At 45.1% G+C, this 16,986-nt stretch overlaps 1 protein-coding gene across 1 annotated transcript in view; it reads right to left on the minus strand.

The window, feature by feature from the left end:
• glb1 (galactosidase, beta 1) overlaps positions 1–13,669 on the minus strand; it is an 88,499-nt gene extending 74,830 nt beyond the window's left edge. Inside the window, exons 1-5 of the mRNA XM_043719431.2 lie at positions 13,580–13,669; positions 10,932–11,098; positions 5,440–5,590; positions 5,283–5,343; positions 3,149–3,243 (exon numbers count right to left, since the gene is read on the minus strand). Coding sequence (XP_043575366.1) covers positions 3,149–3,243; positions 5,283–5,343; positions 5,440–5,590; positions 10,932–11,098; positions 13,580–13,654 — 549 coding nt within the window. The 5' untranslated portion in view covers positions 13,655–13,669. The remainder of the gene's footprint in view (positions 1–3,148; positions 3,244–5,282; positions 5,344–5,439; positions 5,591–10,931; positions 11,099–13,579) is intronic.
• Positions 13,670–16,986: the final 3,317 nt, after the last annotated feature.

Below are 16,986 nucleotides of genomic sequence, written 5' to 3' on the forward strand. Positions count from 1 at the left end.
CCTCTGAAGTTCTGTACACCTTGGCTCAAATACTGTAATGATCCACGGTATCATATTTTGGCGGGGTGGGGGGGTTTGCAAGTAGAGATGTTCAGCTGTACGCAAGAAATGTCATGGCCAATTTGCACACAGCAGTCTCCACAGTTGGTAGTTCTGGCTACTCAGCCATATGCACGAAACAAAAATGTCCAAATGTATGAAAGATCATCCAACAAATACTTAGAAAATCATCAAAACAATTGTAAAACCCAAGCCATTAACAGCTGCTGCTGCAAAATAAGCCAATTCCTGCAGCCTGTTTTCGGCTGTGCTATTGCTTTTCTTTCTTCAGGTTGAGTATGTACTGGTAAAAAGAATGCTTGCTATAACCCATGGGCTGAATCATAATCCTTCTGCATCATTTTAATTCTGTGCAGACATGTTTTGGTCACATTTCAGTTATTGCCTTCTGCTATGTAACATAATTTCACATGAAGAAGCCCTGTGGAACACACTTCAAGCACTGAATTCTTGTCTTCCTTTCCTCTTTACACAGTAGAAGTTTATCTTGAAGCTTTAGATGCTAAGTCAGTGTTTCCTGATATTGAAACCTGGCCAGAATATTACAAACTTCAGAATAAAAGCCTCAAATTCAATTAATTCGGCAGCGTAACTCTGTTTGCTCTGCAACAACGGCATAAGGTTGGCGCTGAATCTTCCAGTTTTTTTTTGTTCATCCTGCCCAACAATTCGCGGAGTGTGCCTTATTTTAACACAGCAACACTTTGCAATCGTCTGGGTGGAAGTTAATCTCTCAGAGCTCTGTCTACTTGTGAAAGTTTGTCTCTGCTCTTCTGCTGCCACTCATTGACTCACTCGAGCTCTGAGGAATATGTGGTTTATATAACTCTCATCCCTCATTTTCAAATCCCACTATGACTGCTCCCTTCCTTTCCCTGTAATCTCCTCCAGTTTGAAAACTTTCCAAGAACTGTGTGCTCCTTCAATTCCTGCTTTTCACACATCCTTATTTTTATGACTGATGGTTGTGCCTTTAGCTCTCTGGGTTTCAAGTTCTGGGATTCCCTCCTTCACCTTCACTGTTTCTCAACTGCGCTATCTGCCTTAAAGATACTCCTCAAGATCTACTTCTTTCACCTGTTCCTGTGTTGCACTTGGCTCAGCATCAAATGCTGTCTGACAATGCTCCTGTGAAGTACTTTGGGTCATTTTACTGCATTAAAGATGCAACACAAGTGCAAGATATTTTTGCACACCCATGGATTATACCTTGACACCGTCCTGTCCCCCTTAGTCCAAGAACTCCCCACCTATGTTCGGGACACCACCCATACCCTCCACCTGCTCCATGATTTTCGCTTCCCTGGTCCCCAACGCCTTATTTTCACCATGGACATCCAGTCCCTGTACACCTCCATCCCCCATCACGAAGGACTCAAAGCCCTCCGCTTCTTTCTTTCCCGCCGTACCGACCAGTACCCTTCCACAGACACCCTCCTTCGACTGACTGAACTGGTCCTCACCCTGAACAACTTCTCTTTCCAATCCTCCCACTTCCTCCAAACGAAAGGAGTAGCCATGGGCACCCGCATGGGCCCCAGCTATGCCTGCCTCTTCGTAGGATATGTGGAATAATCCATCTTCCGCAACTACACTGGCCCCACCCCCCACCTTTTCCTCCGCTACATCGATGACTGTATCGGCGCCGCCTCGTGCTCCCACGAGGAGGTTGAACAGTTCATCCACTTCACCAACACCTTCCACCCCGACCTCAAATTCACCTGGACAGTCTCAGATTCCTCCCTCCCCTTCCTCGACCTTTCTATTTCTATCTCAGGCGACCGAATCAACACGGACATCTACTACAGACCAACCGACTCCCACAGCTACCTGGACTACACCTCCTCCCATCCTGCCCCCTGTAAAAACGCCATCCCATTCTCCCAATTCCTTCGCCTCCGCCGCATCTGCTCCCAGGAGGACCAGTTCCAAAAACGCACATCCCAGATGGCCTCCTTCTTCAAGGACCGCAATTTCCCCCCCGACGTGGTCGACGATGCCCTCCACCGCATCTCTTCCACTTCCCGATCCTCCGCCCTTGAACCCCGCCCCTCCAACCGCCACCAGGACAGAACCCCACTGGTCCTCACCTACCACCCCACTAACCTCCATGTACAGCGCATCATCCGCCGCCATTTCCGCCACCTCCAAACGGACCCCACCACCAAGGATATATTTCCCTCCCCTCCCCTATCAGCATTCCGTAAAGACCACTCCCTCCGTGACTCCCTCGTCAGATCCACACCCCCCACCAACCCAACCTCCACTCCCGGCACCTTCCCCTGCAACCGCAGGAGGTGCAAGACTTGCGCCCACACCTCCCCCCTCACCTCCCTCCAAGGCCCCAAAGGAAACTTCCATATCTGCCACAGATTCACCTGTACCTCCACACATATCATCTATTGCATCCTTTGCACCCGATGTGGCCTCCTCTATATTGGGGAGACGGGCCGCCTACTTGCGGAGCGTTTCAGGGAACACCTCTGGGACACCCGGACCAACCAACCCAACCACCCTGTAGCTCAACATTTCAATTCCCCCTCCCACTCCACCAAGGATATGCAGGTCTTTGGACTCCTCCATCGTCAGACCACAGCGAAACGACGGTTGGAGGAAGAACGCCTCATCTTCCGGCTAGGAACCCTCCAACCACAAGGGATGAACTCGGATTTCACCAGTTTCCTCATTTCCCCTCCCCCCAGCCTGTCTCAGTCAAATCCATCAAATTCAGCACCGCCTTCCTAACCTGCAATCTTCTTCCCGACCTCTCCGCCCCCACCCCAGTCTGACCTATCACCCTCACCTTGACCTCTTTCCACCTATCACATTTCCGACGCCCCTCCCCCAAGTCCCTCCTCCCTATCTTTTATCTTAGCCTGCTGGACCAACTTTCCTCATTCCTGAAGAAGGGCTAATGCGCGAAACGTCGATTCTCCTGTTCCCTAGATGCTGCCTGACCTGCTGCGCTTTTCCAGCAACACATTTCCATCATGGATTATACCCCCACACCCATCCAATCAAGAAGATTAATTATTGACTGATTATTTGGACCAGTTCATTCATCTATTTTAACATAAACACTTCTTACCTGTACTGCAATGATTGGTCCATTGTTCTGATACAAAAATGGTTTGATCTTGGGAAGTAAAACATCCATCCATTTATGAACAAACTGGAGATAATCTAAGACCAAAGCAAAAGTATCAGACACTGTAAAGAACAATCCTTATTTCTGTTTAGTTGCATGATTTGGTGTTGTACGGAGACAGGAAGATCACCTCAAATTTGCTGGTCCCTAATTTTAGTAAGGTGCACTTTTTTTTGTTATTATTCATTCTCAAAATGAGGGCATCATTGATGGGCCACCATTTATTGCCTCTCTCTAGATACCCAAGTAGGGCTAGTGGGCCTCCTTCTTCAACCACTGCAGTCCATGCTTCAGAGATAGTGCCAAAACGCTGTCAGGTAGGGAGCTCCAGGATTTGTACCAAGTAAACGGTCGAATGATAAAGGTAGGGGGATGGGTGTATATGTGGCTGGATGGTGCAACACTTAAGAGGTGGTGCTCTCAAGAATACGCTGTCCTGGTATTTCTAGGAGGTGAAGGTCATGGTTTCGGGAAGTGCTGTCAAAGAAACCTCAGTGAGCTACTGCCATGAATTGTACTGGTGCTGCACTGTACCCAATGTTGGCATAAAGTGTGCCTGTGCATGAGCACACAATACCCTCGGAATACCACACAATGTTCTGTATTAGTTTTCTTTTGCTTGCATGGTATTTAAGATACAATGCTTTGGAAAAAAAACTGGCTGTGTGTATCACCAAAGGTTTACAAAGAAGAATGACTGCAGCCACATATTGGGAGGATGTGGATCCTTGAGAGGGTGGATGATGTGGAGTTTGAGTGTTGTTGCAGCTGCACCCAAGCAGGCAACTGGACAGTATTCCATCACACTCCTTCTACTGATGCCTTTAAACAATGGTGAGGATGGAAGTTACTTGCTGCAAGACTGCTCTGCTAGTTGCAGCATTTCTGGAACTGGTTGAGTTCCTGGTCAGTAGCCACCACGCAGATTCAGCTGTGCTGAATCCTGAATGTTGAATGTCAAGGAGTGGGAGTTGGAATGACTCTTTTTGGAGTTGCCTATTGGCTGACACATATATGGCTTAGAAGTTACTTGCCTAAAGCCAAGTCTGGATGTAATCCAGATCCTTCTGCACATGAGCATTGGATGCTTCATAATTTGAGGAATTCAGAGTGGCAATGAAGCACAGTGTGAAAAAGTGTACACTGTGTTCACCAGTGATCAGCCCAGCTTCTGAACTTATAATGAGGAGAGGTCATTGAGGAACCAAGTAGTGAGAAAGTGTATTGCTAAAAAGACAGTGTAATGTAAGTAGAGTGAAAATTTTAAACTAAGATTGAGTTAAGTCTGAGAATTCATTGGAAGTCATGAATAATCAGTTCGTTGGGTGTTCACATAGGAGTGACAGCCGCATTCACACTAATTTTCACAAATATCAAGTCTGCTCTAAATACTCTTTTGGATTACTAAGCAGATTTCATTCCCTAATGCTCAAATGTTCCCCAGCAACTACCTAACATCTAGGGCCACTGTTGTATAACATGTTGCTCCAGAGCCATTCAATTGGATACACTAGCTTTTCCTACACACTGATATGTTGCCTGTGGGTCTTCATTCGCTGGTTGACTGTCAGAGATGTAGGTTTTGTTTGCCAAAGCATCCACCAAGTTCACTCACTTGCTCACTTGCATACTCATTCACCTCCTTCACCTTCCTTCAAATTAATTTCATGCAAAGCTCAGCATGGAGAGACAATCCAACCTCATGAAACACGATTGTTCACTGGGGCAAGCAGAGCAAAAGCAACAATTAGTGCGTAGTTTCAGTGGTTCTGCTCTAGCATGTGGCTGAGTCATTCATGGTATGGTTTGAGGTTTAGTTGCTTGTTTTAATAGTTATAAAAGCAATGCTTCAACAGAAAATTGGATCTAAGTTTTTCTTCTTGGCAAACTGGTCAAAACTTCCTGAGAAAGCAAAAATCTGATACATTGCTTAAAGCTCTTTCTTCTTCGGGTTGAACAACAATAATAATTGTTCGCATTTGCTAATTATTTCCCCTTCAGCAAATTATTAATTCTGAATTTTCAACCTTTCACATTATGAAAGCAAAATCAAATCTACAATTTTACATCTTACCTGGATCTGTAGACCGAAGGACGACTGACTTCTTCTGTAGCAGCCAGGCAGGAAGACCACCCTTTTTAAGAAAAAAATTAAAAACACTCCAGCTTTATGAACAATTTATTTTATAAATTTGAATTATAATTTCTCAATTGAATTTTATTGCACTCACCATGTCCCACTCTGCACAAATAAAGGGCCCAGCTCGTAAGATGACCAGCAAACCGATATCATTGCACAATTTTAAGAAGGATTCCAAATCTCTATCTCCAGTGAAGTCATATTTGCCAGATTCGGTCTCATGGTAATTCCACGGCACATATCTGGATAATTTAAATAGGATCTGGTTTATTGTACAACTGATGAGGATTAATGAGAGAGAACATTAGAACAACTGCACATATGGGCTTCCTCATTCTTTAAACCATCCTTTTGTCTATATGCACAAATATAACAATTAACAAACTGTGAATGTTAACTGAGTCACTAGCGCCAGAATCCGGACAACAGCTGCTGCTGCTCCTGAGCTCCCACATTACTCCTCATTCTATAATGGTACCTTGTTCATTTTCCATGGAGTTAGTAGCATCGAGAACAATTGCACGTACATAAAGAAATGCATATTATAAAATGAAGTGAGTGCTGTAGATGATAGAAAGTCTAAGTACATAAAGCAAAGCTTTAAAATAGAAAAACACAACTTGCATAAATTAACCATTTTCACAAACCAGTTTCAAGTCAAAGAAGAACTTACATTTGGGAAGTGCAGCCACGGTTGTATTGGAGGAAGTGTGCTAGCTAATTTGGGGAGAAAGTGAGGTCTGCAGATGCTGGAGATCAAAGTTGAAACTTTATTGCTGGAACAGCACAGCAGGTCAGGCAGCATCCAGGGAACAGGAGATTCGACGTTTCAAATTCATCCCCTGTGGTTGGAGGGTTCCCAGTCGGAAGATAAGATAACAGGGTGGTTGGGTTGGTTCGTCCGGGTGGCCCAGAGGTGCTCTCTGAATCGCTCCGCAAGTAGGCGGCCTGTCTCCCCAATATAGAGAAGGCCACACCGGCTGCAGCGGATGCAGTAGATGATGTGGGTGGGGGGTATCCACACCCCCCACCGACCCAACCTCCACTCCCGGCACCTTCCCTTGCAACCGCAGGAGGTGCAACACTTGCGCCCACACCTCCCCCCTCACTTCTCTCCAAGGCCCCAAAGGAAACTTCCATATCCGCCACAGATTCACCTGCACCTCCACCCACATCATCTACTGCATCCGCTGCAGCCGGTGTGGCCTCCTCTATATTGGGGAGACAGGCCGCCTACTTGCGGAGCGATTCAGAGAGCACCTCTGGGCCACCCGGACGAACCAACCCAACCACCCTGTAGCACAGCATTTCAACTCCCCCTCCCACTCCACCGAGGATATGCAGGTCATTGGACTCATCCACCGCCAAACCACAACAACGCGACGGTCGGAGGAGGAGCGTCTTATCTTCCGACTGGGAACCCTCCAACCACAGGGGATGAATTTGGACTTCACCAGTTTCTTCATTCCCCCCCTCCCCCCACCTTGTCTCAGCCGAATCCCTCCAGCCCGGCACCGCCTTCCTGACCTGTAGTCTTCTTCTTGACCTCTCCGCCTCCATCCTACTCCGACCTATCACCCTCACCTTGACCTCTTTCCACCTATCACATTTCCAACGCCCCTCCTCCAAGTCCCTCCTCCCTACCTTTTATCTTCTCCTGCTGAACACTCTCTGCTCATTCCTGAAGAAGGGCCTGTGCCCGAAATGTCGAATCTCCTGTTCCCTGGATGCTGCCTGACCTGCTGTGCTGTTCCAGCAATAAAGTTTCAACTGCTAGCTAATTTGCCACAGTTGTAACACTAAGTGCTTTATGTTTCAACCTTTATGCTTGAACGACATTTAAAGAACGAGTACGTTAACTGCAGTGATAGTTTGACATCTTTATTCCCTAACCTGGCTAAACAATCAATTAATTTTAAGTGGTTGAGCAAATGTCAGTTGGCTGCAGGGGTTTTGGTTTTGGAAGGGGGACTGGGGAGAGTTGAGGTTAAGAAAGTGGACCATGCCAATATTTCTATCTCAGGCCTGCTGCAGTGCTCCAGTGAGGCTCAACACAAGCTGCAGGAACACCACATTATCTTCCTTGTATGCACATTACCTGTTTATCAGGCTGTAATATTTATCCCTTTAACTTTATTTCTTACTTTTAAAACTTAGACTATGAACCACTGTAAGGTAATGTAACTTATTTTTTCTTTATTTCTCTATATTGTATCTAAGACTTGTACCGAGGTACTTTGTACATAAGATTTCTGTGCTGTACATCTCTGTGACTCTAAGATGGTGCCATGGGGTTTGACATTGCGAACTTTTCACTGTACTCGAGTATATGTGATAATACATCTAATTCTAATGAGTTTTCAGACCTCAACACTGAGTTTAACCATTTCAGAATGAGAATACCCTCCTCCATGTTCACTAAGCCCCCACACCTCCACCCACCTCTGTCTCACACACACGCACAACCACCCCCACTCCTCATTTTGTATAAGTTGTCCTAGCAGAGTGAGCCCATTTTCAATCATTTATATTTCTTGTTAGCACAGTACCAAGCATTTATCTCTCTCAGCAGCAACCTCTTTGTTTGCCTGTCCCTTTCCCTGAATCCCATCACCATGTAATCCATCCATCAGCCCCCAATTCCTGCTGAGTGCTTCCAGCACTTTCCACTTTTGTTTCTGATTACCAGCATCTGCAGTTCTTTGTTTTTATTACACAAATGCAAATTCTGTGGTATCATCTTAAATCAATTTGAGAAGACACAAATAAACATCCGCTGAGAGTGAGTAGTCTGTTGACTGTACTACGGATATAATTATTGGAGTCAGTGAACATCTCTCTTTTTCAGAGATGACCCTAGTCCCGTATCTCTCCAACACATTTGACATTTCAGAATTAACTACTTTATATAAACATTCATTACAGAATCACAGTCATACAGCAGGGAAACAGACCCTTCGGTTTAACTCGTCCATGCCAACCAAGTTTCCCAAACTAAACTAGTTCCATTCTCCTACGTTTGACCTATATCTCTTTAAACCTTTCCTATTCGTGTACCTATCCAAATGTATTTAAATGTTGTAACTGTACCTGCATCTACCACACCCTTCAGTAGTTCATTTCACATTGGAACCATCCTGTGTGTGAAAAAGCTGCCCCTCAAGTCCCTTTAGATAAAGCTAAACTGACTGCAGACATTTAATTACATTAACCTGTAGCACAAGTACTTTTTAATAACATGATTCTTATTAATGGTTCCATCAACTTTTCACATACTGAAAATTATCCAGTTCCAGTATACAATCATATTTAAATTTTTCAGGTAGTTTTTGCTGAAAAGTCAAACTTTGTTTTCTTTTAAATTTTCCCTTTCTGACATTTTTACTTTTATTAATCAAATATTTTATTTCCCTCTTTACCTCTCTTTCTGCACATGACCTGACATTGAATTCATCCACTGAATACTGTATAGCTTTCTTCACAGTCCTGGCTATGTTTTATTTCCCACTGACTGGTTAAGGAGGTGGCCTGTTGGTTGCTCTGGGCTGTTATCAGTCTACAGTTCCAGCAAATTTGTTATCTTGAGTTGCAGGAGAGAGAGGCCTGTCAGCTTCAGATGTCCTGCAGGAGTGAAGTCTGACCCTATTATATTTGATATTGTAGTGCATTACATATAGACTCTCCAAAATATTATTACTCTGTGGACAGTCATGTTTCACAAATAAGAATAGGGAACATGACCTGTTAACCTGCAATGACTATCTTGACCAAAGAATAAACACTAGCCAAGAACTCTGTAAACTTGAGCTCATCTAAAACTCTGCTTCCTGGTTCCTTATTTACATTCACCTATCACCCCTGTGCCTCACTAACTTACATTGGATCCAGGTCCAGCAACATCGCAATTTCAAAATTCACATCCTCAATTTCAAATCCCTTCATGTCTGCCCAACATCTAATCTGCTTAAGCCCATGCTCCCAAAATATCAGGAGTTCCTCTAACTCTGACTTCTTTGCGCAAGCCTGAATTTAATTTTTCCACCACTGATGGCTTTGTTTTCAGCCGCATTAGTCCCAGGTTCTAGAATTCCTTTCCAAACCTCTCCATCTCTTTCACCTTATTTCAAATGCTTTTTAAAGCTTTACCTCTCTGACAAGCCCTTGATCATCGGCCTTTGATTCCAAATTTTGTTTCAAAAAATGTCTGCGTAATGTTTTAAATTAAAAGTGCAAAATAGATACAAGTTGTTTTGCCTCTTCGAATAGTGGCAAGGTGTCTTACATCCACATGAACAGGTAGGGAAGGCCTCTGTCTCTCCTGAAAGACCAAAGATTATGTAGTAATAGGTCCCGAGACCACACCTAGGACAACTAGCAACCTGGAGGCAGACAATATCAAAAGAAAAGAGACCAATAGATGTAATTCTAAAGCAAAGCAGAAATTGCTGGAAAATTTCATCAGATCTGGCAGCATCTGTGGAGAGAAATCAGAGTTAACATTTCAGGTCCAGTGACCCTTCTTCAGAACTGATGGTAGGTAGGAAAAGGATCGTTTTATACAGAAGATGGGGTGGGGGGTTATAAACAATAGGTAGAGATAGAGCCCAAACAGAGAGAAACCCAGTTGGATAGATAAAAGTCAATGTGGGGGAATGAATAGCTGCTTAGGGGGACAATTAGTGGCTGACAATGTGTAGTGTGTGGTGGAGCTGTGTAATGACAAGCCTGTTGATATTAAGTCCAGAAGACTGCTTGCAATGTAGTCTCCCTACATTGGGAAAACCAAGCACAGACTGGGCCACCACTTCACACAGTACCATCGTTCTGTCTGCAATAAAAGAACTTCCAGGTGCCTGCCACTTCACTACACCACTGTGTTCTCTGGCCAACATCTCTGTGTCTGGCTTACTGCAGCACTCCAGTGACGCTCAGCCCAGGATGAAAGAATATTACCTCATTTTCAATTTGGGAAAATTGTAGGCTTCTGGACTCAATATTGAGTTCAACAATTATCAGGCTTGAGTCGATAAAATGTGGAGCTGGAGAAAGCACAGCAGGTCACGCAGCATCAGAGGAGGAGAGTCGACATTTTGGGTAGGACCCTCCATCAGGACTGGGAGGGAGAAGGGGGCTGAGAAGTAAATAAAGGGAGTGGAGTAGGGCTGGGGGAAAGGTAGGTGGGATAGCGATAGGTGGATACAGGTAGGAGGTGATTGAGATTGGTCAGTGGGAAAGGTGGAGTGGATAGGTGGGAAGGAAAATGGACAGGTTAAATCAGGTCAAGGGGACGGGGCAGAGAGGGAGGGCTGGACCTGGGATGAGGTGGGGAGATTTGGAAGCTGGTGAATTCTAAGTTGAGGCCATAAGGTTATCTTGATGAAGGACCCTGCTCCTCTCCAGCTGTGTTTTTTACAGCTCCACATTTTATCAACTCTGACTTTCCAGCATCTGCAGTCCTCACTATCTCCAAATGATAGGCCTTGAGCACCTTTCCCCCAACCCAACAAACCAAGCCTATTCAATCCAATATCTGCATTTCTTTCTGCTTTTTTTCCAGATAAAATTATAAGTTGTCACACTCACGTTTGAATTGCATTCAATCCCGCCATATACATTTTCATAAGGCGGTCCTTCCAGTAGTAACGAGGTACACGAGAGTAGTGTATGCTCCCCGAAATGTAGCGAAAAGTTTTGCCATCTTTTCGGAAACAGTCATTGTCATAATCAATTTGGAATGTTCCAGATGAACTCTGAAAAAAATAACACAAGTCAGCTACGATCAGATTGTCAGACTCTCACTTACAAAAAGCATTTGATAAAAGCCAGTCACGTTGAGGGTACGGAGTGCAGAATTGTAATCTGCCCATGGAAAGGTCGGGATGTGATGTGACGTGGGCTCCCTTGCACTTGTCGCACAGGAACAAGTGTAGTGCAGAGAATCAGGATTTCTCACTGTGTACCAGTTAAGTACTGAGGACAAAACATGCAGGAAACTTCAGTGTTGTAATTTTATCTACGCTTTTTTCTTCACCTTTCCAGATTACACAGTTGACTTACTGATGAACAGTTCTGGGGCTGTGTTGTTTGGATCCTTTTATTTCATCATTCCTTAAGTTATGGACACTTAAAGTCAAAAATATTATCCCATGAATTATGATTGCTTATTTTGTTTGCTTGCTCCATTACTCAGTAAGATTGTGGCCAAACTCTAAGTAGTCAGCTTTGCTCAATATACCTCTGTCTTGAGATAACCAAAATCAATCGATTTAAAATCTAAAATTAACAACTGATCTAGCATCAACCTACATTTACAGAAGAGAGTTCCAACATTTCCAATGTGTTTTGTGTAGAAATATTGCCTAATTTTATGCTAGTAAGATCTGTTTCTAACTTTTAAAGACTCTGCCCTTGAGAATTAGACACCCGAAGCTTCTTAAAAAATAGTTTCCCTCCAACTGTTGCGCTAATTTCTTTGATCAAGTCGCACCTTCATCTTCTGGATTCCAGAGTACACAGCCTCTGTTAACTAAATCGCTCATTAGATTTTAGTCATTGGAATGAAGGTATCATTCTGGTTAATCAATGCTGCACTTCCTCCGGGGCCAATTTGTATGGTATGATAAGAGTCGATAAATTGTGGAGCTGCAAAACGCACAGCAGGTCAAGCAGCATCAGAAGAGCAGGAGAGACAATGTTTCAGGCAGGACTCTTCATCAGGAGCTCCCTTCATCATCCTGATGAAGGGTCCTGCCTGAAACATTGTCTCTCCTGCTCTTCTGATGCTGCTTGACCTGCAGTGCTTTTTCCAGCTCCACATTTTATCGACTGACTTTCCAGCAACAACAGTCCTCACTATCTCCAAGTGGTACGATGGAGTGTCTTAATAAAGCTGAAATAAATAAGTATCTCCAATTCACTTTTAAAAACAGACATATCTGACTTCATAGTCAGAAATGGTGCTTGCTTTCAACACCAGGGCAAAGCTACAAAGGTAGCTGCGTATTAACTTTATAATAAAATGCACTGGAAAATATAGAAGTCGGTGCACTGCTGTTCTAGAGTAAAATGTCTTGCACTAGGGCACAATCTAAGCACCACTTAGAGGAAACGATTCTTGTCTAACTAAAGCTTCTGCACCTGTAGATGACCTTTTGGAACCTGGAGATGCTGCCTTATCCACTGTTGCCAGCATTTTCTGTTTTTGTTTTGGATCACGAAGGAACATACTGGATGTTGAATACAGAGAGACAGACAAACACTGAGGGACTAAAGCAAAATACCACAAATACCGAAAATGGAAAACATTAAACAGAGAATGCTGAATACATTCCATTTCATGTGTTGAGAAATAAACACCTTTCCAGTCAACGGCTTTTCACCAGAACTGGAGGTGAGGTTTAATGAGGACTGAAAAGTTGCAATAATGAACTTAAAAGAGGCTTTCAGTAACATTCACTCACTTTACATTTGGTCTCCCCGATATAGAGGAGACAACACTGTGGACAATGAATACAGTATCAGTATCCTGAATAGAAAGGTGGATGGGAAAATCTTTGATTCACCTGGAAGGAATGGTTTGTGTCTGCCAGCAGTGAGAGGGAGAAGTGAAAGTTGTAAATTCAAAAATTAAGGAACTTGGTGCTGAATACAGGAGACTGGCATGCTCTCTCCAGTGTTGGGGGCAGGGTCTCTTGTTGGAGCAGAGAGAGAGAGGGTGACTGCAGGGGAGACAGAGTGATGGGGTTTGGCTGCAGAGAAGAGAGCAAGCATTTTATTTAGGAGTGGGTTGGGAGGGGGTCTCGGCCTGAAAGAGGAAATGAGAGGTTGGGGGGGAAGGTCACTGGGGAGGTGGCGAAGAGGTAGAGGGGTTCGTTTCAGGGAGGTCTCACTGCTGGGGGGGGGGGGGGAGGGAGGCTGTCACTTTATAGGGAAGTGAGAGAGGGGGTCACCTGGGAACAGAATGAGGGAGATCACTCCGACTGAGAGTGTGTGAGAGAGGATACTCTATCACTGCAGAAGAAAGAGGGGGAGTGGGGGGTCGCTGTGGAAGGGGAGAGAGAATGAGCGAGGTCACCCAAGTGAGTGAGAGGGTGAGGGTATCTCGCTGCCCAGTACAGACACAGGGCGGGGGGAATGCTGCCTGTCACACAGAGCAAGGAAGACTTAACTTCTCATACACGGAATGCGGGGTTGCGAACAAAAGGACAATGATGATAAAATTAATCACTTACTGGCGAAATTAGACTGGAACTGAGAGCCAGCAACAGCCACACACCCGGTCCCATGCTTCCTGGTGCTTGCTGCATCAGCTGATGGTAACGTTAAACCATCATCACGTTGTTTTGCTGCAGTGACTGACAGCTGAGGAGCCCAGTGTTCATGCTCTGCTCAGAGCCAGGTCCCTGCTCCCGGTTGGATCCCTGCTCCTGACCACGGGGTTGCAGATTCTCAGGGATTTCGATTTCCCCGAGGATCTCAGTACCGTCCTTTCAAACAATCCGCATTGAAATTTTAACAAAACACCACATGGATCCATAACACAACATTGCAAGCCTCCTCTCTCTACAGCGCTTCAATGGGAGTGTCTGATCACTTTCTCGCTCCTTTGGCTTAAAACATCAAGAACCACAAATAGTTTAATTATGAAGAGTGTAGCTGATTTTATTTGGCTTCAGTTTGTACAAGCCATGGTAGAAGTGAAAATGTTCATGTGCTAATGGAGCTATTGAAAATCCGACTCGAGCAACCCGGTAAATCAATGCACACTAAAAGTATATGTTGTTGAAAAAAATCATATTGCAGATTCTCTAGCAATATCAGACTTTTTTTAGTTCTTTCATGGGATGTGGGTAATGCGTTAATTTGCTCCCCAGACATTGTTGATGTGTTGGGTTCTGGGTGGGTGAGGTACATTGCTGCCACAACCCCTGCTTTGTAACTATTTTAAAACTGAACCAAAAAAATTCGTCCAAACAGTCCCTAAGGGACACTACAATGAAAATCAGAATTCCAAAGAAAACACTCTAGGATGCAATTTCATGGGTTACGGTATAATGCACCCTCAACCCTGTGGTGCCCATTGTGCACAGAAGGGCATCAGTGGTAACCGTGTGCTCCTCTTCGGAGATGCCCAAGACACGGAGGTGATCACAAAAGGGTGGCAGGCAACTGATGCATAAACCCTGCAAAATCTGGACCAGTTCATGTCCACCCTGGTCAGACTTGAAAGCAGACCCTTGAGGAGGTCTTCTCACCAGCCCACACCTTTCTGCACTGCATGTCCAAAGATCAGGAGCATGGGGAAGAAGTACAACCAAAAATTAAATGAAATGAGGGAGAGGTGTTTGGTTGCCTATGGCAATTAATATAAACACGATCCACAGTCTCGCTAAAGACAACAAGAGTTACTGGGGTCTGTGAACCGATACAACCTCTGATTGCACGGGCCTGCTGCATGCTACATCCTCCAACCAGGATCCCCAACAGCAAGGAGGAGGACTCCCTCTAAGAGAACTGGGGGACTCCACCGATGCTGATAGAATGATGGAAAGCCAGGTCATGTCCGAATAGTAGACCAAGGTAAGGAAGCGAACAGTCGGTGTTCTGGACTTGCAGTTGGTTTCTCTCTCCACATATGCTGCTAGACTTGCTGAGTTCTTCCAGCATTCTTTGTCGTATTCAGGAAGTGAAGATAACACATGCCGGAAATCCCTCTATGTCAAATGGAAGAACACGGAGGGTATTTCCTCAAGATGGTGCAATTTGTCACTCACAGGTCCCTGAGGGGAGTTTTGGGTCCTTCGGCCAATTAAATATTTGTCCAGACGAGGGTAGTTCAGGTGGAAACTCACTGCACACTTGAGCTTCCTGAACCTCATAAGTATCTTCAGAGCCGAGTGTCACTGTTTTAAGGCAATGAATGGCTTTGGCCACAAACTGGACTGACATTGGCAAGTTCCTCCATCACCCAGTACACCCCTGAGCGACGTCACCCCAGCAGATCAAACCCTGTCTTCTGCTGGCCACTTAAAATCAGACAGGTAAAAACAATGACTGCAGATGCTGGAAACCAGATTTTGGATTAGTGGTGCTGGAAGAGCACAGCAGTTCAGGCAGCATCCAAGGAGCAGCAAAATCGACGTTTCGGGCAAAAGCCCTTCATCAGGAATAAAGGCAGAGAGCCTGAAGCGTGGAGAGATAAGCTAGAGGAGGGTGCGGATGGGGAGAAAGTAGCATGGAGTACAATAGGTAAGTGGGGGAGGGGATGAAGGTGATAGGTCAGGGAGGAGAGTGGAGTGGATAGATGGAAAAGGAGATAGGCAGGTAGGACAAGTCATGGGGACAGTTCTGAGCTGGAAGTTTGGAACTAGGGTGAGGTGGGGGAAGGGGAAATGAGGAAACTGTTGAAGTCCACATTGATGCCCTGGGGTTGAAGTGTTCCGAGGCGGAAGATGAGGCATTCTTCCTCCAGGCGTCTGGTGGTGAGGGAGCGGCGGTGAAGGAGGCCCAGGACCTCCATGTCCTCGGCAGAGTGGGAGGGGGAGTTGAAATGTTGGGCCACAGGGTGGTGTGGTTGATTGGTGTGGGTGTCCTGGAGATGTTCCCTAAAGCGCTCTGCTAGGAGGCATCCAGTCTCCCCAATGTAGAGGAGACCGCATCGGGAGCAACGGATGCAATAAATGATATTAGTGGATGTGCAGGTAAAACTTTAATGGATATGGAAGGCTCCTTTAGGGCCTTGGATAGAGGTGAGGGAGGAGGTGTGGGCGCAGGTTTTGCAGTTCCTGCGGTGGCAGGGGAAGGTGAGTTGTAGGGGGGCGTGGACCTGACCAGGTAGTCACGGAGGGAACGGTCTTTGCAGAAGGCGGAAAGGGGTAGGGAGGGAAATATATCCCTGGTGATGGGGTCTTTTTGGAGACAGCCTCCTCAGGAATGATTCCCCAATGGCAGCCGCTATTCCTGAAAAAAGGGGACCTTGACTCTGACGTGAGGGAACCATGTTCCATATCCACATTAGATCCTGGTAAAAGACAGACAACTACCCTCAGGAATTTGAAAGAGTAGATTGACTTAGAAACAGGAGCTGCTTGTCATAATCGAAGCTGTTTGAGCCTAAGGGCTTGACAAATTATCAGTGGGAGAGAATAAGCCACTGGTGAGTCTTAACAGAAAAAGACACATGCTAAGAGGTAGTTTATTGCATGATAGCAATAAGTACTAGTTACATTTATTTGATAGGCATAATTATGCCAGGCCATCAGGAAGTAGCGATGACAAATCTGACCCCATTGGAGTCGTATGTAGCCCAAGTCATTAGGTTAGGTGGAACCCAACATGACTTCAACATTCATTATTTCAGAGTCTTTAATCATGTACAACATTGTCCCTCAAAACTTTCCCAGTAATTAAAATTATTAATTTTTGTAAATAACAACTTTCACATTTTTAACTGCCATCTATCAATAAGTTTCAGTTTCACAAGGCAGCCTGAAGGTTGCATAATTTTTCCAAAAAAGAAAATTTGGTTCATTCGTAAAGATCCATTACATTATGGCTGTATCTCTAAACTGGGGCTTTCCATGCCCACCTCCACCAATCCCCCTCCCCACGACCACCAGCACCTTCCCCCCCACCACCC

The sequence above is a fragment of the Chiloscyllium plagiosum genome, unplaced genomic scaffold (assembly GCF_037043375.1).
Source record: "Chiloscyllium plagiosum isolate Xiang-an unplaced genomic scaffold, Cpla_swu_hap1 HiC_scaffold_34, whole genome shotgun sequence".
NCBI classification, from domain to species: Eukaryota; Metazoa; Chordata; class Chondrichthyes; order Orectolobiformes; family Hemiscylliidae; genus Chiloscyllium; species Chiloscyllium plagiosum.